The sequence below is a fragment of the Lepus europaeus genome, chromosome 4 (genome assembly GCF_033115175.1).
Source record: "Lepus europaeus isolate LE1 chromosome 4, mLepTim1.pri, whole genome shotgun sequence".
Taxonomy (NCBI): domain Eukaryota; kingdom Metazoa; phylum Chordata; class Mammalia; order Lagomorpha; family Leporidae; genus Lepus; species Lepus europaeus.
In genome coordinates this window covers 130,595,582-130,613,447 of record NC_084830.1, presented here as the reverse complement: position 1 = coordinate 130,613,447, position 17,866 = coordinate 130,595,582, and the positions used below count along the sequence as shown (strand labels likewise).

Sequence of the window (17,866 nt, the reverse complement as noted above, 5' to 3'; positions counted from 1 at the left end):
ACACAAAATGCCTTGTTTAAGGTGGGCTTCCCAATGTCCAAGGCTCCCATCCCCAACTTTGAGACCTTCACCTCTGGGTGCTGTGCTTCCAAAGGCTCAGGCCTGGGCAGGAGCTCATCCAATGGGCAGCCGCCTGGGCACCATGTACTTAACCCGGAGCACTGGCTTCTAGGCCTGGCCCTACCACTGAGGCTGAGGGGCTGTAAGACCCTGGCCTGCCCGGGGCCTAAGGTTCTGTCATTCACTGCAAGATGGAAGTGGCTTTCAGAACAACCGTACAAAGCAGGCTCCCTTTTGGCTCCTCGTGGCCAAGCCCCTACCCCAGGATGGAAGCTGAAATGCCCCAGTGTCTGGCTCCCTCGCCTGGGTCACAGACTCACAGAGCCATGCTGGCTGGCAAAACACATGGGCCATTTTCAAGATCTGTGTCCCCGCTCTTGCCTCACTCAAGGGGTTGTGTTGTTGGACAGAGCATGGGCAGAGTGGCACCTGGGGCAGAGGCTGGCACATCATAGGTGCTCATTAAACAGTGCTGGCTGATGGGAAGTCTCTGGTCTACTCCCCCTACCTCCCAGACCTGCCGAATTGGAGTCTTCAGTGGCAGGGTCGGGGCGTAGGTGTCGCACCCTCCAGAGCTTGGGACCACAGCTGTAGCGTCTGAATAAAGCTTTCCCTGTTACCAGAAAGGAAAACATGCCGATGTGTTTCCTTCTGAGCATCTGTCGGCAGTGGCTGAAGTTCCCAAGGCCCAGGTGGTAGGTTCATTTGGCTGCGCCATTTCACTAGAGCCCGGGGAGCTCTGGGCTTTGCACTGGGCCTGCACACGGCTCACTTTCACTACCCTGGGCAGGTGGGGCCAATACAAAGAGAAAGAAGGGCAGGTGTTCAGCCTGGTGGTTGGGAGGCTGGCTTTCCACATCTGAGTGCCTGGCTGTGATCCCCAGCTCCACTCCTGACTCCAGCTTCCTGCTAACGCAGACCCTGGGAGGCGGTGGTGATGGCTCAAATCAGTGTGTTGTGGCCACCCATGTGAGATACCTGGATGGAGTTCCTGGCTGTTGGCTTCATCCTGGCCCAGCCTGAGCTGTTGTAGGCATTTGGGGAATGAACCAGTGGATGGAAGATAGATTTTTTGCAATAAATGAAAGTTAAAAGCAATGACATAATGACGCATAAATGTCACACACACACACGGGGGCGCACGGGGCAGAGAAGCCAGGAGTGCAGCTGCATGATTTCCAGGCGTGGCATCCTTACCACCTTCACTTGGCAGTCATAAGCTGAGACTGCGCTGCTGTCCCAGCCTCCCCTGGGTGTGCAGCTGGTAGGAGGTTTCCCTCCTTGCCTTTCGAGGGCTGTGGCTTGGACCATGTACAGATCTGGGTTCAAATCTCAGCTGTGTCTCTAAGCGCTTGGTCTGAGGCTAATCACTTTAACCCCTTTTAAGCTTTACCCTCCCCAGGCATAAAATGGACATCATGATTCACCCTCCTGAGCGCTGTTGAAGGGATTAGAGCTGAGGCAAGCCCAGGGATCTGGCACACTCGGTACAGACGAGCTGCTAAGTTCTGGCTGAGCCCGAGCCCAGCCTCGACGCCTGGCACGGAGGATTCTGTACAAGGTCGTCTAGCCTGGCCTTTGCTTTTTACAGACAAGAACATAGCCTGGAGAGAGATGGCACAAGAGCGCTGAGGGCTTTGGGTTCCCTGAGGGCTTTGAATCGCAATGAAGAAAGTCAGATTCCTCCTTGGAGTGGGGGATGAGCGGAGATTGGGGGGGGGGGCGTGTGATGACAGGGGGCCTGTGATGATGGAATTCCTGGGAGAAGACACTTTAGAAAAGGAGGTCTCTGAGGCTGGGCCATTTGTGGCTTTTCCATCAACACCAGAATTTTTAAAAACAGAGAAGGCTTTGGGCAAGCGCTGTTGAGGCCTTTATAGGTGAGACACCTAATGGTACCGCAGATCTGCAAGGTCATGGCCAGAGATGGCTGACCTCGGGGGCCCTGCGTGGTTGACTTCTGGACTACCAAGGCACAAAGCTAGCCAGGCGTCAGGCTGTGTCCAGGAGAGACTCCTCTAGAAACCATCCCAGGGGACTCCCACTCTGGTGCTCGTGGGCCTTGGGGGAGGACAAGGCCCGAGTGTTGTTGGTGGTGGTGTGGGTGACAATGATGATGGCGATGGGCACTTCCTGTATGCCAACTGCAGGACCAAGCAACCAACCTCACATGCATCCTGCTTTCAATCTTTACAAGACTCCTATTCAGAGCAGCACCTTTGCTACTGCCCCCCACCCCTTTAAGATTTATTTATTTTATTTGCAAGGCAGAGTTACAGAGAGAGAGATGGAGAGACAGAGAGGCCTTCCATGCACTGGTTCACTCCCCAAATGGCTGCAATGGCTGCAGCTGGGCTGATTCAGAGCTGGGAGCCAGGAGTTTCTTCCCAGTCTCCCACATGGGTGCAGGGCCCCAATCACTTGGATCATCTTCTGCTGCTTTCTCAGGCCACCAGCAGGGAGCTGTATCATAAGTGGAGCAGCCAGGACTCGAACCAGTGCCCATATAGGATGCTGGCACCACAGGTGAAGGCTTAACCTACCATGCCACAGTGCCAGCCCCCATTTTACAGATGAAGAAACTGACGTTCATAGAGGTTAAGTGAATGACCAAGAGCGCATGGCTAATTTGCACCAGGATCCAAACCTAAATGCGCTCGAGTCTAAGGTAAACCAACAATCTGTAAGTAGTAGAAGGCAGGCGAGGAGCACCTGGTAATGCCTTCAGAGGTTGTACGTATTCAAGGGTACGCCAAAAAGCTCAGGGGAGAACATAATTAAGAGGGCGGGTTTAGGGGCTGGTGCTGTTGCACAGTATGTCAAACCTTGGCCTGCCCCGGCGGCATCCCCTATGGCAGCTCCACTTCCCATCCAGCTCCCTGCGAATGCGCCTGGGGAAAACAGCAGATGTCCCAAGTTCTAGGGCCCCTGCACCCACAGGGAGGCCTGGAAGAAGCTCCGGGCTCCGGGCTTCCGCCTGGCCATTGTAGACATTTGAGGAGTGAACCAGGGGATAGATGATCTCTCTCTTTCTCTCTCTGTAACTCTGCCTTTCAAATAAATAGAATAATAAATCTTTTTTTTTTAAAAAGATAGGTTTATTTTAGTGCAAAAAAATTTTGAAATCTATCCATAGTTTTTTTCCTCCATAATTCACGTTTTCCATTTATTCTGAGAAAACTTTTTTGGCACCAAAATTTTTTTTGCATCAAAATAATTACATACTTTTAATCCTGTTCCCCCCAAACCTTTTGAAGTACCCCCCCATACGAGTATTTTATCCTCATTTTTACAGAGGGCCAGAGAGCTTAGCATCTCCCCCAGGAGGTCAGGCACCAGGCCAAGCACTTCACCTATCTCCACAGTCCTCCTCCCATCTCCACGGGTGAGCAATTATGGTCCCGGTGTAGATGAAGAAGCCGCGGGGCCTGAGACCAAACGACTTGCTGGCCTGAGACCAAACCAGGCCATGCGACTCCGGGGCCCATGCTCCTAACTTGCTGAATTGCCCACCAGGAGAACCAGACATGGCAGGGACCAGACCAGAACCCCCAGCCTCTAGACTCCCAAGGAGAGCTCCAAGGCTAGGCAAAGGCTCCCGGTAGAGACACATTGTTCTTTAAAAGCCTGCAGGCTGTAAGCCCAGGGAGTGAAATCATGCGTTGCGGTTCTGGGAACCTCAGACTCCAGCCCGAAGAAGCTCCTGCCCTGACGTTCAAGTCTGAGCAGGTGCGCTGGGGGCTGTGTGTTTCCTCCTCTGGCTGGGTGTGCGGGGTGGGGTGCCCTGGTAAGTGCACGGTGGGAGGACGGACCTGGCGGGCGTGCCCAACAAAACCGGCCCAAATCTTCCCGCCTCCATGCCTTGGTCCAGGCCATGCCCTCATCTCCTGCCTGGTAAACAGCGGGGCAGGAGGATGAGGGTTCAAGGTTGACGTCAAGGGGCCCGGGTTCTCCTGGCCACGAGTGTGCCCTTGGCGGCGTCTGGATCTGTACGACGTGGGTGGTGATGCTGGTGAGGATCAAGGTCCTGCAGCTTTGTCAGCTCGCACATTCCTCATGAAGCGCCTACTGTGTGCAGGACCCACAGACCTGAATGCGGAAGCAGACTGAAGTCCCTTAGAGTCTCCGCAGGGAGAGAAACAGAGAGGAGGCAGAGCTAAGGAAGCCCTAGGTGGCAGGCTCAGGAGCAGAGGTCTGAGGGGGGGTGAATGGCTGCTGGGTGGAGAGGGCCCTTGTCACAGCGGCTGAGAAGGCCCGTGGGATTGGCAGCAGGAGCTCTGCTGCTTCAAGGCATGTGGACCCTGGCCAGGGAAGTCACCAGAGGTGCTTTTTTTTGGGGGGGGGGGGCTGTTAGGAGGGAATGAGAGAGAGAGAGAGAGAGATGGCAAGCGCGATCGAGCCAGGTCTTACAGAACAGGGATCAATGTATTCTTCCAAGAAAAAATTAAAATGCCACCTCCTCTAAGGAGCCTTCCATGATTTCTCTGCCTGTGCCCTAAGGCATTTCTTCCTCCCTCTCTGGGCTGGCAGTCTGAGACATTCCAGCCTCCTGGGCTTTCTCTTTCTGCTATTGAAGTGCACAGCGGTTCAGACGTGGTTCTCGCCCCCCCTCCACCCCTCCGCCCCGCGCCGCCTCCCGAGCCTCAGTTTCCCCAGCTGTGCGGCAGCAGGTCGCCTCGCAGGGCCCGCCCAGCGCTAACGCAACGTGATGCGCCGTGGCAAGAGCGGGGGGCTGCCCGCATTGCTGCGCAGGCATCGGGCTGCTCGGCTGGGGCACCGCCGCCCGGCTGCGGGCTCTCTCCTCCCCGCGGGAGGCTGCGGGAGCGGGTCTCGGCGTCCGGCTCCGCGCAGCCAAGTCGGGGTGCGACCCCCGGCCGGCGCGGGCGCCGCGCGGCCCCGCCCCCGCAGCCAGCGGCCCTGCGGCAGCCCCGGGCCCGAGCTCCGCCCTCCGCCCTCCGCCTCCCGCCGGCCTCGCTGCCTCCTCCCTCCTCCCTCGCCCGCCCGCTCCCTCCCCCGGGCCGGCTCGGCGCTGATTCCGCCGCACGCTGCAGCCGCGGCTGGAAGATGGCGGGGAACGACTGCGGCGCGCTGCTGGACGAGGAGCTCTCCTCCTTCTTCCTCAACTATCTCGCCGACACGCAGGTACGGCCGGCCGCGGCCGCAGGCCCAGGGACCCGGTGCTGAGCCGCGGGGGCTGCAGCCGCAGCCGCGGAGGCTGGGACGCAGCGGTGGGCGCGCTGGCGAGATTGGGGTGCCAGGCTGCAGAGCCCCCCTTCCACGCGCCCTGCGATGCGCTCCGGTACAGGGGCGCGGAGGAGCCGGAGGTATCCCCCCGGCCCTGGCGCGAGCCGGGGGCGCCGGGGGCCACTACGTCCGCCGGCGAGGGTCTCGCCTAAGCCGGCTGGAGTCCGCGTCCCCGCGAGTCGGGCAGGGGGTACCCCGCTTCCTTGGGGAGGTGGAGCCGCGCCAAGGTATGGGGGACCCTCTGGCTGGCGCCGGGTGCTGGAGGCGCGCCCTCAGCGCCCGGCACTTGCTGGCGTACTTTCACGTGGACTTGGGGCCCCGGCACGGGCGCCTGCCCCGGTCCCCGGAGTCGCCCGGTCCTCCGGCCCCTGCCCCCCCCGAGTGCGGCTGCTGGCCCCCCGCAGCTCCCCACTGGCGCCCGCAGCGCGGAGTTTCCTGCCAGTTGCGGGCTAAGGGCATAGGGGTCTGCGGGCACGTGGACCTGCAGGCGGAGACAGCCAGCGCCTTCCTGGTTTCGCTCTCCCGCGGAGCCCCCCGGGGCAAGGCCGGGCGGGGTGGGGGCGTGAGGGATGTCAGGGGGCGCCTGGGTCCCCCCGCGGCGCGCGGCCCCGGCGCGCGCTCCACGACGCAGGGGGAAGGGAAGGCGAGGCGGCGTCCCGGGCTCTGGCCGAGCCCGAGAGCCCCACCGGCGACACGCGCGTGACAGGAGATGGTGCTCTGGTGTGCCGGGGGGGAGGGCGAGGACGCGGGCGGCTGGGAGCCGGGGACGGGGGGTGCTGCCGGGGCCCGCTGCTCCCGAAAGCGGGTGCGCGCGGCATGCGCGCCCCCCACCCCTGCCTGCCCCGCTCGCCCCCACCCATGCCTGTTGCAAGCATAAAGTTTGGCTCCAGAGTTGGGGCTTTTTCTCCGGGCGCCCGGCTTCGGGTTCGCGGGGAGGCTGGGGAGACGGCGGGGCCGCGGGGGAGACCCCGGTCGCGGGGACACGCCTGGGCGCCGAGGGGGGCTGCGGGGCGGAACCGGGCGCGGCTCGCGGGGGCCGGCTGGGTACCTGGAGTGGGAGCGCCGGTGCTGGCCCGTTTTGCATAACACGGGAAGGGAGGGGGAGGGCGGAGGGGCCGGGAGGTGGGAGGAGAGAGAGGGAAACTTTGCTTCTTGTTCTAATCTGCCAGTCTCTGGGCGGTAGCAGCTGTCATGGGACCGGGTGGGCGGGGAGAGGTTTGCAAGCTGACTCCTCGCGGCGAGACGCGACTTGAGGGGGACGTAGCCGCCGAGGCGCGCGCGGCTGCGGGCCGGCTCCGGGCGGCGCGGCGCGGCGTGGCGCGGCGTGGCGGCTGTCGCGGAGGGGAAGCCCGCGGCGCACGGGGGAAGGCGGGCCGGCGCGCGCTGCGGACGGCGCTGCGCCCGGGAGCCCCAGCCGCGGGGCCGCGTGCTCGGCGGCGGGCGCGCTCGAGTGGGTCGGCGGCGGCCGAGGGGGCTGGCGGCGTGTGATGGCGCGCGGCTCCGGGTCGGGCGCCGCGCGCGGGGGTGCGGGTGTGTGCGTGTGTGTGTGTGTGTGTGTGCGGGGTGCGCGCGCCGGGCGCGTACCTTTGCCGCTGACGAAACTGCGGTGGAGCTCCCGCCGCCGTCGCCGGCTCCGTCACACGCCCAGCGCCCGTGTGTGCGCCGAGGCGCGTCCTAGCCTCAGCAGCCCGGGCCACGAAAGCCTGCGGCGAGGCGGGCTGGGTTCTGGTTCTGGTTCTGCTTCTCATCCCCGGGAGGATGCTGGCCCCGGGCCTTGCGCTTTCCGGCATCGCGGCGGCCGTCCGTATGCCTGCAGCCAGGGACGCGGCCCAGGGAGGCCCGGAACGGCCGGAGCTGCGGGCCCGGGAGCTGACACGGGGTTTACCTCCAGCGTCAGCGCTGCGCCCCCCATCGCTGATGCGTCCCCCGTCTTAGGCCCCCCGCCAGCCCGTCCTGCGGGGGCTTTTCACCCTAGGAAGCTAGCAAGTCGGGCGGTCGGACGGCAGGCGAAGCGCTGCAGTGAAAGTTAATCTGGGACGTTTGCTTTCTTTTTTTTTTTTTTTTCTTACTGACGCACGTGACAGGCCGAGGATCTGGTGCTGAGCCTCGCCGGCCCAACTTGGGAAATGTAATGGGTAGGACGAGCTTTGCGGCCGCCCCTAGAAGGCTGAGCGCGCCCCGGGGGCCGGAGGAGGACCTGGGCGGGCCATCGCGCGCCGCCTCCTTTTACAGCTGGGGAAAGAGACTGTGTGTAGGGTGAGCGGCTTGTCCAGGACCACGCAGCCAGCGGGTGACAGAGCCACCCAGGGCTCCTGACTCCAGGTCCTGTGTGTTACCTCGAAATAGCACTGGACTTGGAGTCAGAAGGCCTGAGTGGAGTCGTCTAACCCACTCTCTGGCTGGGTGACCCCGAGCTAGCCATTTTAACTCTCCACTCCTCTGTCCGCCAGCTGTCAAACGGGGCTGGTGGTGCCGGTGAGAACCCCGTGGCCAGGTGGTGGGGTGAGCAGCGTTTGCATGCGGATGTGCGGTGGGTCCCGGAGCCCCTCTCCCCCACCCAGCCTTTCCCTTGCCCTCCCCTCTGCCCCCCTCTCCCCTCCACAGGGTCGGGGAAAGTGGATGGCAGTGGTCACTCATTGACCTTGTCCGTGAGGTTTCTGTTGTCTTCGGTGGCAGAGTTAGATTACAGGGAGACTTAACTTTTACCCTCGTTGGGACCAAAGTACGGAAATTGAGCAGAACAAGGATTGTGAAAGTTTCTTGGAAAGGTTGGAGGATTGCTTCCCAAAGGACTCTGGGTTGGTGTCACCTCTGCTCAGGCTGTGCCTTGTCTGGAGTGCCCGTGCCCACCCACCCCGCGTGGCCCTCTTTGGCCTTCCCAGCCTGGCTTGCCCTGCCTTTTCTCTTGGTTTTCTTAGTCTGTGTTACACAACCAGGCACACTGTCTGTGTCCAGAGCCCCGGATCCGCTAAGATGCTGGAGTTGGAGTTGTGCCTTGTATCTCTTTGTGCCCGCACGGCACCTGTCAGCATGCTGAGCCACGTTCCCTTGCCCGCTCTTGGGTCGGCACATGGATTATGGACAGGGGTGCAGCTGGGCCCTGCCAAGTAGAAGTTCCCAGGCCAGCAGGGTGACAGCTGGGCAGCGAGCGTGGGGAGAGAGGAATGTAGAGGGCTGCAGCTGTGGGCCAGGGCTTCAGGGGAAAGCCCATGCTAAATGGGGGCTGCTAGGAGTCACTTGGGGAGCACTGCTGGATGCCCAAGGTAGAGACTGGGCCAGAACTTTGTAAGTCATCTGCTCCAACCCCTTAATCACTTAAAGGTAGTTAATTATAGAATTTTAGAATATAATGCCATACCTAAAGGAGAAAGTTAGACATGTAATTTTAGCCAAAGATAACATTGTTGGATGTTTCATTTCTATTTCTGGACTGTTTTCTTTCTTATATTGATCCCCTTCTCTGCCCCTCCCCCCCCCCAAAATAGAGCCCTTCTGCATATATATATTTGTGTCTTGGAAACACCCTGTTTTGTAATTGCTTCTTTCCCTTCCAAATAATGTGCTGTGAACATCTTTCCGTATCAATAAATATTCTTCTTGATATCTTGATGGTTATATAGTATTTTGGGGGGGGGGGTTGGACAAAATGTGTTTAATCATTCCTTTATTGTTACTTGTATAAGTTGTTTACATTTTTTTATTGCTGTTGTAAGCCATGCTGAAATGAATGCCTTTTTGCACATGCCTTCTTACTTTTCTTTAAATTCCTAGAAGTGGAATGACCCCATCAAAGGAATTATGCAGGCATTGGGTAAACACATTTCTGGGTTGACTTCTAGGAAGATTGTACTCATTTGCACACTCAACCAGCTCTGAGTGCCAATGACTGCTTCCCCTCTCAGAGAACTCTTGGTATTTCCATTGCATTTATTTTTACCAGGCTGTTCACCAATAAATTCTGCCACTCTTACTTGAATGTGCGTTTCTTTGATGACCATGATGTTGAACCTCTCCCTCCTACACGTGCGATTCTGCTCTGTGCAGTGCTGTGTTTGTGAACTCGGCCCATTTTGCAATAGCTGTCCTGTCCCTTTGTTCCAGACCTGGAACCGAGCACCCGGAAGGGGGCCCCTGCCACGTGGAGAATCAGGGAAGTGGTTTGCTAGGTCAGGGCTGTCACTGAAGGCAGGGTCAATTTCTTTTCCAAGTCCAAGTTCCGGCCACGTGTAGGAGCAGGTTGAAGTGCAGCCGTCGCGGGATTGCTTTGCCCACTCTCTGTGAGAGACTCTGGGGGTAGTGGGGGGCGTGTTCACCACAGGCTGGTGTTCACTATTGCTGGGGCTCCCTGGCTGGCTCCGGATGCTTGTGAGAGCCAGGAAAAGCATTGGCCCTGCAGCTGGGCCCTGGAGGTTCGGATTTCCCCTCGGCGTTGGGGCCTCTTGTCCCAGCAGGTGCAGGCCAGCCCCACGCTCCCCTGAGCTGCAACATGAGTCACCCTTTCCCTTTTCTCCCTGGGATAATGGAAGGAATACTGCCTTGAGTCAGAAGCAGCCTTGCAGATGGGGGCTCTGGCCTGGAAGTGAGGTCATTGCGAGAGGACTGCAGTGCGAACAGCTGTCTTTCTCCTCATGGTCCTCGGTGACATTTATTGAGCAACTGCAAGATCCCTGCTCTCAGCTGAGCCTTCTGTTTGCATCATTACAGTGCCTTCTCACAATTATTCCACACTGTGCGGCTGCCCTATTGCAGGGGTACAGAGTTCACGATTTCAGAGTGCGAACTTCTGAAGACTGCCGGCACTAGCTTTGAGTGCGTGCGAGAGCCAGGATTAGTGGGCGATGTCCCCGCTAGGCTTCCTGAAGACAGGCGCTCCTTTCTGGTTTGGTTCATTGTTTTCCAGCGCCTTCAACAAATGAAGGCACACTGTGTAGAGAGGAGAGAGGACTGTGACCCCTGTTTCTCTGGGCCTCAGTTTCTTAAACTGTGAAATGGGAAGAATTGGCCCCTAACTACCAAGTTTGAAAATATAATTTACGTAAAATGAGCCTGGCTCTGCTGTTTTTTTTTTTTTTTTGACAGGCAGAGTGGACAGTGAGAGAGAGAGACAGAGAGAAAGGTCTTCCTTTGCTGTTGGTTCACCCTCCAATGGCTGCCACGGCCGGTGCACTGCAGCTGGTGCATCGCGCTGATCTGAAGGCAGGAGCCAGGTGCTTCCCCTGGTCTCCCATGGGGTGCAGGGCCCAAGGACTTGGGCCATCCTCCACTGCACTCCCTGGCCACAGCAGAGAGCTGGCCTGGAAGAGGGGCAACCGGGACAGAATCCGGCACCCCAACCGGGACTCGAACCCGGTGTGCCGGCACCGCAAGGTGGAGGATTAGCCAACTGAGCCGCGGCGCGGGCCTCTGCTGTTCTTAATACTTGGAATTCTCTTTGAAGCCATTTAGGATAGTGCTGAGTATAGAGCTAATTCCCATACATATGGTCTTTAGTTATTTTTTTAATGCAAAAAAGAAGCATAATTCTGATTATGTGAGAGCGAATAGAAACCAAAATGGCCACTGAGGAGCTGATATGCAGGGCCAGTTCCGGTCTGTCCTCTAGGTGGTCAGGTGTCTCCAAGCTGTCCCATGCACGCTCAGGGTGTGGGGTCATCTGGACTCTGTTGGTCTTCCTCCCTTTTCTTCTGGTCTAAGTCCTTGTCTGTTCACAACTCGATTCCTGCCTGCCATTACAACCAGACAGTTCTTTGCCACACCAGGCTGTGCCTTCTCTCATTTGTCCCGGGCCCTGGTGGCAGATCTGTCATCTTAGAGTGCATGTCTGCTGTCACTCCTGGGCTCACACATCTCCCGTAATCTTTCTGTTTTATTTTTAAAGATTGATTTATGTATTTTAAAGGCAGAGCTACAGAGAGAGACCACAGAGAGGGAGAGACAGAGAGATATTCCGTCCTCGAATTCACTCCTCAAATAGCTGCAACTACCAGGGCTGGACCAGGCCAAAGCCAGGAGCCAGGAGCCTCCTCCAGGTCTCCCATGTGGGTGCAAGGGCCCAAGGACTTGGGCCATTCTCAGCTGCCTTCCCAGGAGCACCAGCAGGGTGCCCACATGGGATGCCGGCATTGCAGGTGGTGGTTTACACTGCTTGCACCCCATTGCCGGCCCCCTGTATGCTTTTTAAAAACAGATTAGATGGGTGGTTGTGTGGCACAGCAGGTTAAAGCTGTGGCCTGCGGCACCAGCAACCCATGTGGGGCCACTGGTTCTGGTCCTAGCTACTCTGCTTCTGATCCAGCTCCCTGCCATATGCCTGGGAAGGCAGTGGAGTATGGCCCAAGTGCTTGGGCTCCTGAACCCATGTAGGAGACTTGGAGGAAGCTCCTGGCTCCTGACTTCAGCCTGGCTTAGCCCAAGTCATTGAGGCCACTTAGGGGAGTGAACCAGCAGATGGAAGATCTCTCTGTCTCTCCTTCTCACTTTCTGTAACTCTCTTTCAAATAAGTACATTAATTAATAAAATGATTAATTTTTAGAGCAATTTTAGATTCATAGCAAAATTGAGAAGGTGATGTAGAGATTTCCCATTTTCCCTGCACCCAGGAAGCACAGCTGCTTCTTCATCGTTGTCCCCCATGAGGATGGAGCGCACCAGCACAGCATTGTCACCTGAAGTCCCATGGCTGACTGCAGCTCCCTCTGGGTGTTCTACGATGTATGGGTTTGGACAAATGGATAACAACATGGATCTACTAAATGGCATCATATGGGGTAGTTTCACTGGCTTTAATTTCTTTTCCTTTTTTTTTTTTTTTAAAGATTTGTGTATTTATTTGAAAGGCAGAGGCAGCGAGAGAGAGAGAGAGAGAGAGAGAGAGAGAGGTCTTCCATCCCCTGGTTCACTCCCCAGATGGCTACGATGGCCTGAGCTGTGCTGATCTGGAGCCAGGAACCAGGAGCTTCTTTTGGGACTTGAACTTGCACCCATATGGGATGCTGGCACTGCAGGTGATGGCTTTACCCGCTATGCCACAGCAGTGGCCTGCCCTCCCATTGGCGTCACCCTAACCCGAGTCCTGGATCTGTGATGTGCCGGCTGTGAGGCCTAGAGTGGGTCCCTTAGCCTCTCGGCTCCCGTTTCCTCGTGCGTGATGATGCTGAAGACATTTTGCCTGTGTGGGATGGTTGCAGAGAGGACCAATGGCAGGAGTTGACAGCACCTCGCACCTGCTTGGCCCTTGGTCCACCGTGAGTTGTAGATGCAGCCCTTCGCATGTGGGCCCCATTAAGTGTTGCCGAGGAACACTCTAGAATGTTGAGCTCCATGAGGGAAAGCGTTTTGTCTGTTTCTTTTTTTTTTTTTTTTTAAAGATTTATTTATTTATTTGAAAGTCAGAGTCACACAGAGAGAGGAGAGGCAGAGAGAGAGAGAGAGAAAGAGGTCTTCCATCTGCTGGTTCACTCCACAGTTGGCCACAACGGCTGGAGCTGTGCCGATCCAAAGCCAGGAGCCAGGAGCTTCTTCCCGGTATCCCACATGGGTGCAGGGGCCCAAGGACTTGGGCCATCGTCTACTGCTTTCCCAGGCCACAGCAGAGAGCTGGACAGGAAGTGGAGCAGCTGGGTCTCGAACCAGCGCCCATATAGGATGCCAGCACTTCAGGCCAGGGTATTAACCCACTGCGCCACAGCGCCGGCCCCTTGTCTGTTTCATTCACCATGGACGAGCGCCTGCAACACCGCAGACACCAGTCCTCACGGAGTGGAGGAATGTGCTGGCTGGCGAGCCTCAGCACACTTTCTCATTTCCCATCTTCTTTCCATGGGCCCTTGCAAAGGGACGTGGTAGTCGGCACGTGTGGGGTCACCCGGAATATCCCCTTAGCCGCCGTGCCTGTCATTTGCATGAGTCCCTGGCCTGACCTGCCTGGAAAGGCTTCGAAGCTTACTCCTCAGGTGGAGTGGGCCCTCGGTGCCCCGTGGCACCTGTGTGCGCGCTGTGATGCCTCCTCCTTGGCCGACAGCTCTAGGAGGGGAAGAAGGAGTTTTGTCCTGGCCGAGATCCGTGCTTGCTGGTGACGTGGGGGCTTCTCAGAGCAGGAGGGTGTTTTCTACCTGTCGGGGTCTGGGTCTCTGCATACATTGTACCGTGCCGTGGGAGGAAGATCTCGAACCCGCACTGCAGGAGGGCTGTACCACGGAGCCCCAGCAACTAGCTCCCGCCAGCAGGTGCACCGTCCACCTGCACCGCTCAGCGTGTCGTCCCTGAGCATTGCAGTGTGCACCTGGGCACTCGGGGAGGCTGGGCCCGCGCTCCCCATTCTGTGAGTCCTACACTGAACTGCACAGAGGTTGTGGGTCCGTTGCTCAGGATCTTGCAGCTGGTGAGCACCTGACTTGGGACTGGCTCCTTGGCTGTGAGCAGCTCCCTGTCCTGCCAGGTATGGGGCGGCCCTTGGAGAGAATCAGATCGATTGATTGCCTTGGTCTTTTCCAGAGGAGGTGTTGAGCTGCTGGAGGAGGCTCAGGCCTCTGGATCCCAGGTTTTAGTTTGTATTTTTACAGTATCAGAACCTGAGGAGGGGAACAGTCTTGGCTCTGGGCGCGGGGCAGGGTGGGTAGTCCTCTCAGAGGCACTGTTGCCCTGCGTGGCTGGCCTTTGGGGCTCCAGGGGACCCCAGAGTAAGGCCTGTCACCCCTCCCCCCACAGGCTTCATTCTCTTCCTGGGACCACCTGGTGCAGGAGGCGGGGCCACGGGGGGCGGCCGCCTGGGTGCACAGAGCTCAGAGAGGAGGCTCTTGGTGACAGTTGAACTGGACACCCTGCCCTGCTCTTCCCCATGGACAGACACTGAGATGTGAGAGCCTTGCACAGACGGGAGGGCAAAGCCATTGGTTCGTCATCCCCAGAGGCCCGTAATTACCGCCGGGTATTTTGGGTGAGGAACGAGCATTTGCCATGCTTGTGTGTCGTGGGGGCTGGGAGGGCTCGGGCCCCGTGGCTTTGGCGCAGGGTGTCTTGTCTTGGAAGTGGGGTTAAGGTGGCACAGGCTCAGCAGGGTTTGGGTGCACACCGGTTGAGGCAGGGCCCACCCAGTGCTGAGAAACCCTCTGTTGGTGGCAGCCCCCGCAAACATTAGGAGCCAAAACGATGCAGGCCCTGGTATTCTTTCAGAGAATTTCCTTGCACTCTCCTCCTCTGCTGCTGGGGGAACTGAGGAGGAACCCCAGGTAGCCTGAGAGAGGGAACCAGATCCAGCCAGCTGTGGCGTGAAGAGAGGCAAAGAAGTGTCACGTAGTGGTTAAGAACTCTGGGCCATGGCTGGCGCCGCAGCTCACTAGGCTAATCCTCCACCTGCGGCACCAGCACCCCGGGTTCTAGTCCCGGTTGGGGTGCCGGGTTCTAGTCCCAGTAGCTCCTCTTCCAGTTCAGCTCTCTGAACTGTGGCCCGGGAGTGCAGTGGAGGATGGCCCAGGTGCTTGGGCCCTGCACCCGCATGGGAGACCAGGAGAAGCACCTGACTCCTGGCTTCGGATCGGCGCAGTGTGCCGCCCATAGCGGCCATTTGGGGGTGAACCAAGGGAAAGGAAGACCTTTCTCCCTGTCTCTCTCTCTCACTGTCCACTCTGCCTGTCAAAAAAAACCCAAAAAAACAAAAAAAAACGCACAACTCTGGGCCCGATGTGTGTGTCCGGGCTCCGCCATTGTGTTCTTAGCTGTGTGACCCTGAGCAAGTGCCTGAACCTCTCTGACCTCAGTTCCTTCATAGTCGAGGGTCATCGTCGTATGCTGTCTTAGGCTAGCAATAAGGTAACTGCAGAGCACGACTGAGACTTGCAGCCTGGCAGGGCACAAAGTAAGCGCATGATAAGCGATAATCACTATGGCGATGACAGTGACAGCTGTGTGAAATAGAAAATCCACGAGGGTCAGCTTGAACCTCCAGGGAGCTGGGAGTGCCCTGGACACCGTCTTGCTACCCATGGTCTCATCTTGAAGCAGGGAAGGAGCCTGGTTGTGTTCGGGCCATGCAGGGGGGCAGGACTGGCCCCCCTTGGCCTGCTGTCTGCTCTGCACAGCAGGGCCCCAACTGTCTGGGACCCATGTCTGGGAGCGCAGCCGGGCGAGCCCTGCCCGGCTGAGATGGAGGCTCCCGACAGCTCTGCGGCCGTATTTTTCCTCGTGATCGCCTGGCAGAACACAGTCATTTAGCAGAGGGGGAGCGAGGAGACGGTAGAAACCAGGCCCTGAGCAGTTGCAGCAGCCGGCCCACGAGTCACTCCCTGATGTTGCCATGGCAAACAGCCTTGGCAACGTGGCTGCTCGCGCCTTTATTTCTGGGCTCAGGCTCCTCGCGGGGAAGTGTGGTACCCAGAACGCTGGGGAGGGGCTTGCCCTGGGTCCTTGGCACGGAGGGCACCCCGGCCTTCAAGCTGCTAGCCGTCCCAGGCTGCGGCAGCCCTTGCACAAAGCATCCGCATGCCCACCCTGCACCACCTGCAGGAGCAGACTCCTGGGCCTGGCAGTGGGGGCCCCGGTGCCCATCCATGCTGCTGTCCCTCCACTCATCAGCTAGCGTAGGCACGAGCACGCCACTCGGTGCTCCGTGCTGCGGGAACAGAACACGTACTCTTCACGGGAACCCCTCTGCTAGGCCTTCCCAGTCTGGCCTCCTCTTCAGCAGGACCCCCGCCAGCAGCAGTGAGTTGCCTGCTCACCCTTTCAAGAGACTGCTCTGCTGAATTCTTCACCTGCCCAGTCACATGTCGTCTCAGTTTTGTAGCTGGGCGGACCGAGAGCAGGTGCAGTCCGTGGGGCTGGTGCTGCTCTGCGCTTCCTCTCCTACACCAGCTGACCACTGCCTCCCCCACCCCCTCTCCAACTGCACCCTTCCAGAGCCAGCTTCAGGGCTGCCCCTCTAACTCACCCCCCTCACAAGTGCCCCCTCTTGCTCTGTGATGACCACCGTGATCTTAATGTCCTGTGTTCCCAGCCTTTACTCTGTCACCCTGGTGAGTTTATATCTGCCTGCCTGTCCCAGATACCCCAAAACAACACAGACAGGGGAGACTGACTAATGTGAAGAGCTTTGCGGGGCTCGTGTGTGGCACAGTGGATAAAACCGCCACCTGCAGCTCCGGCATCCCATATGGGCACAGGTTCGAGTCATGACTGCTCCACTTCCAATCCAGCTCCCTGCTAATGTGCCTGGGAAAAGCAGCAGATGACCCAAGTGTTTGGGTGCCTGCCACCCACGTGGGAGACCTGGATGAAGCTCCTGGCTGCAGGCTTTGGCTTGGCCCAACCGTGGCTATTGCGGCCATTTGGGGAGTGAACCAGTGGATGGAAGGTCTCCCTTTGTCTCTCCTTTCTCTCTGTAATTCTGCCTTTCAAATGACATAAATTAATTTTTAAAAATTGTTGAGAGTTTGACTGTCCTGGGGAGAGTTTGGACTTGGCAGGCAGTGAGGAGTCAGCCAAAGGGTTTCTTCTTCTTCATCATCATCATCATCGTCATTGTTACTACAGAGATCATATGAAATAGCTAACATTTAAAGACCACTTGGTAGGTGGTCTATAAAGCCAGGGCCTTCAGATGCATTTTCTTTTTTAAATATTTATTTCTGAAGCAGAATTACAGAGAGGCAGAGACAATGGGAGAGAGAGAGCTCTTCTGTCTGCTGGTTCACTTCCCAAAATGGCCGGAGCTAGGCCAATCTGAAGCCAGGAGCCAGGAGCCAGGAGCTTCTTCCTGGTCTCCCATGCAGGTGCAGGGGCCCAAGCACTTGAGTCATCTTTTATTGCTTTCCCAGGCTATTAGCAGTGAGCTGGATCGGAAGTGGAGCAGCTGGGACTCAAATCAGTGCCCACATGGGATGCTGACACTGTAGGCGGCAGCCCTACCTGCTGCGCCACAGCGCCGGCGCCCAGGTGCATTTTCTAGTTTATTCTTCAGCCATCTGGGGAGGCTGGTGCTTTGACACATGTCAAAACCGAGATTTAGAGAAGTTCAGTGACTTTCTGTAAGTGACCAAGCTAGGAAGTGGCTTGGCTGGGATTTGAACCTGGGTCTACAGTGTGGCTTTTCTGGGTGAGCACATGGAGAGGGCTGGAATTGGGGTTTCAGGCGGCACCTGAACCAGGCTGGCCTGAGTGACTGGTAGGGCTTGCACTTGGCCTTGGTTGCCGGATATGGGGAGAAGGCCCGGGATGCAGGGGGCTTGGAGTGGAGAGGCATCCTCAGCCAAGATGGGGGTGCAGAAGGGGACTTGGTTTGGGAAGCCATCTCTTTATTCCAAGGTCTCTGTGTGCCAGATCTGTGGCCGGCCCTGGCCCTCCCGGAGTCTGGTTAAATGCAGTGCAGTCTAACACAGCCTTTGCTTGTGTTAGACCCCCTACTGATCTCCTCTGTCTGATCAGGACTGGGCTCCCGACCAGATGCTTCACCATCAGCACGCCAGTGCCTTCATAGTCCCTGCACAATGGAGGCCCCAGTAAATACGTGTGGAATGACTGGGTGAATGAACGAACACTGCGTGGTCTTGTAGAACATTCGCTGCACGT

The 17,866-nt window shown here is 57.9% G+C and overlaps 1 protein-coding gene across 1 annotated transcript in view; it reads left to right on the top strand.

Annotated features, from left to right (window-relative positions):
• The first annotated feature begins 5,123 nt into the window (after positions 1 to 5,123).
• PPARGC1B (PPARG coactivator 1 beta) overlaps positions 5,124 to 17,866 on the top strand; it is a 113,779-nt gene continuing 101,036 nt past the window's right edge. Inside the window, exon 1 of the mRNA XM_062188861.1 lies at positions 5,124 to 5,202. Coding sequence (XP_062044845.1) covers positions 5,125 to 5,202 — 78 coding nt within the window. The 5' untranslated portion in view covers position 5,124. The remainder of the gene's footprint in view (positions 5,203 to 17,866) is intronic.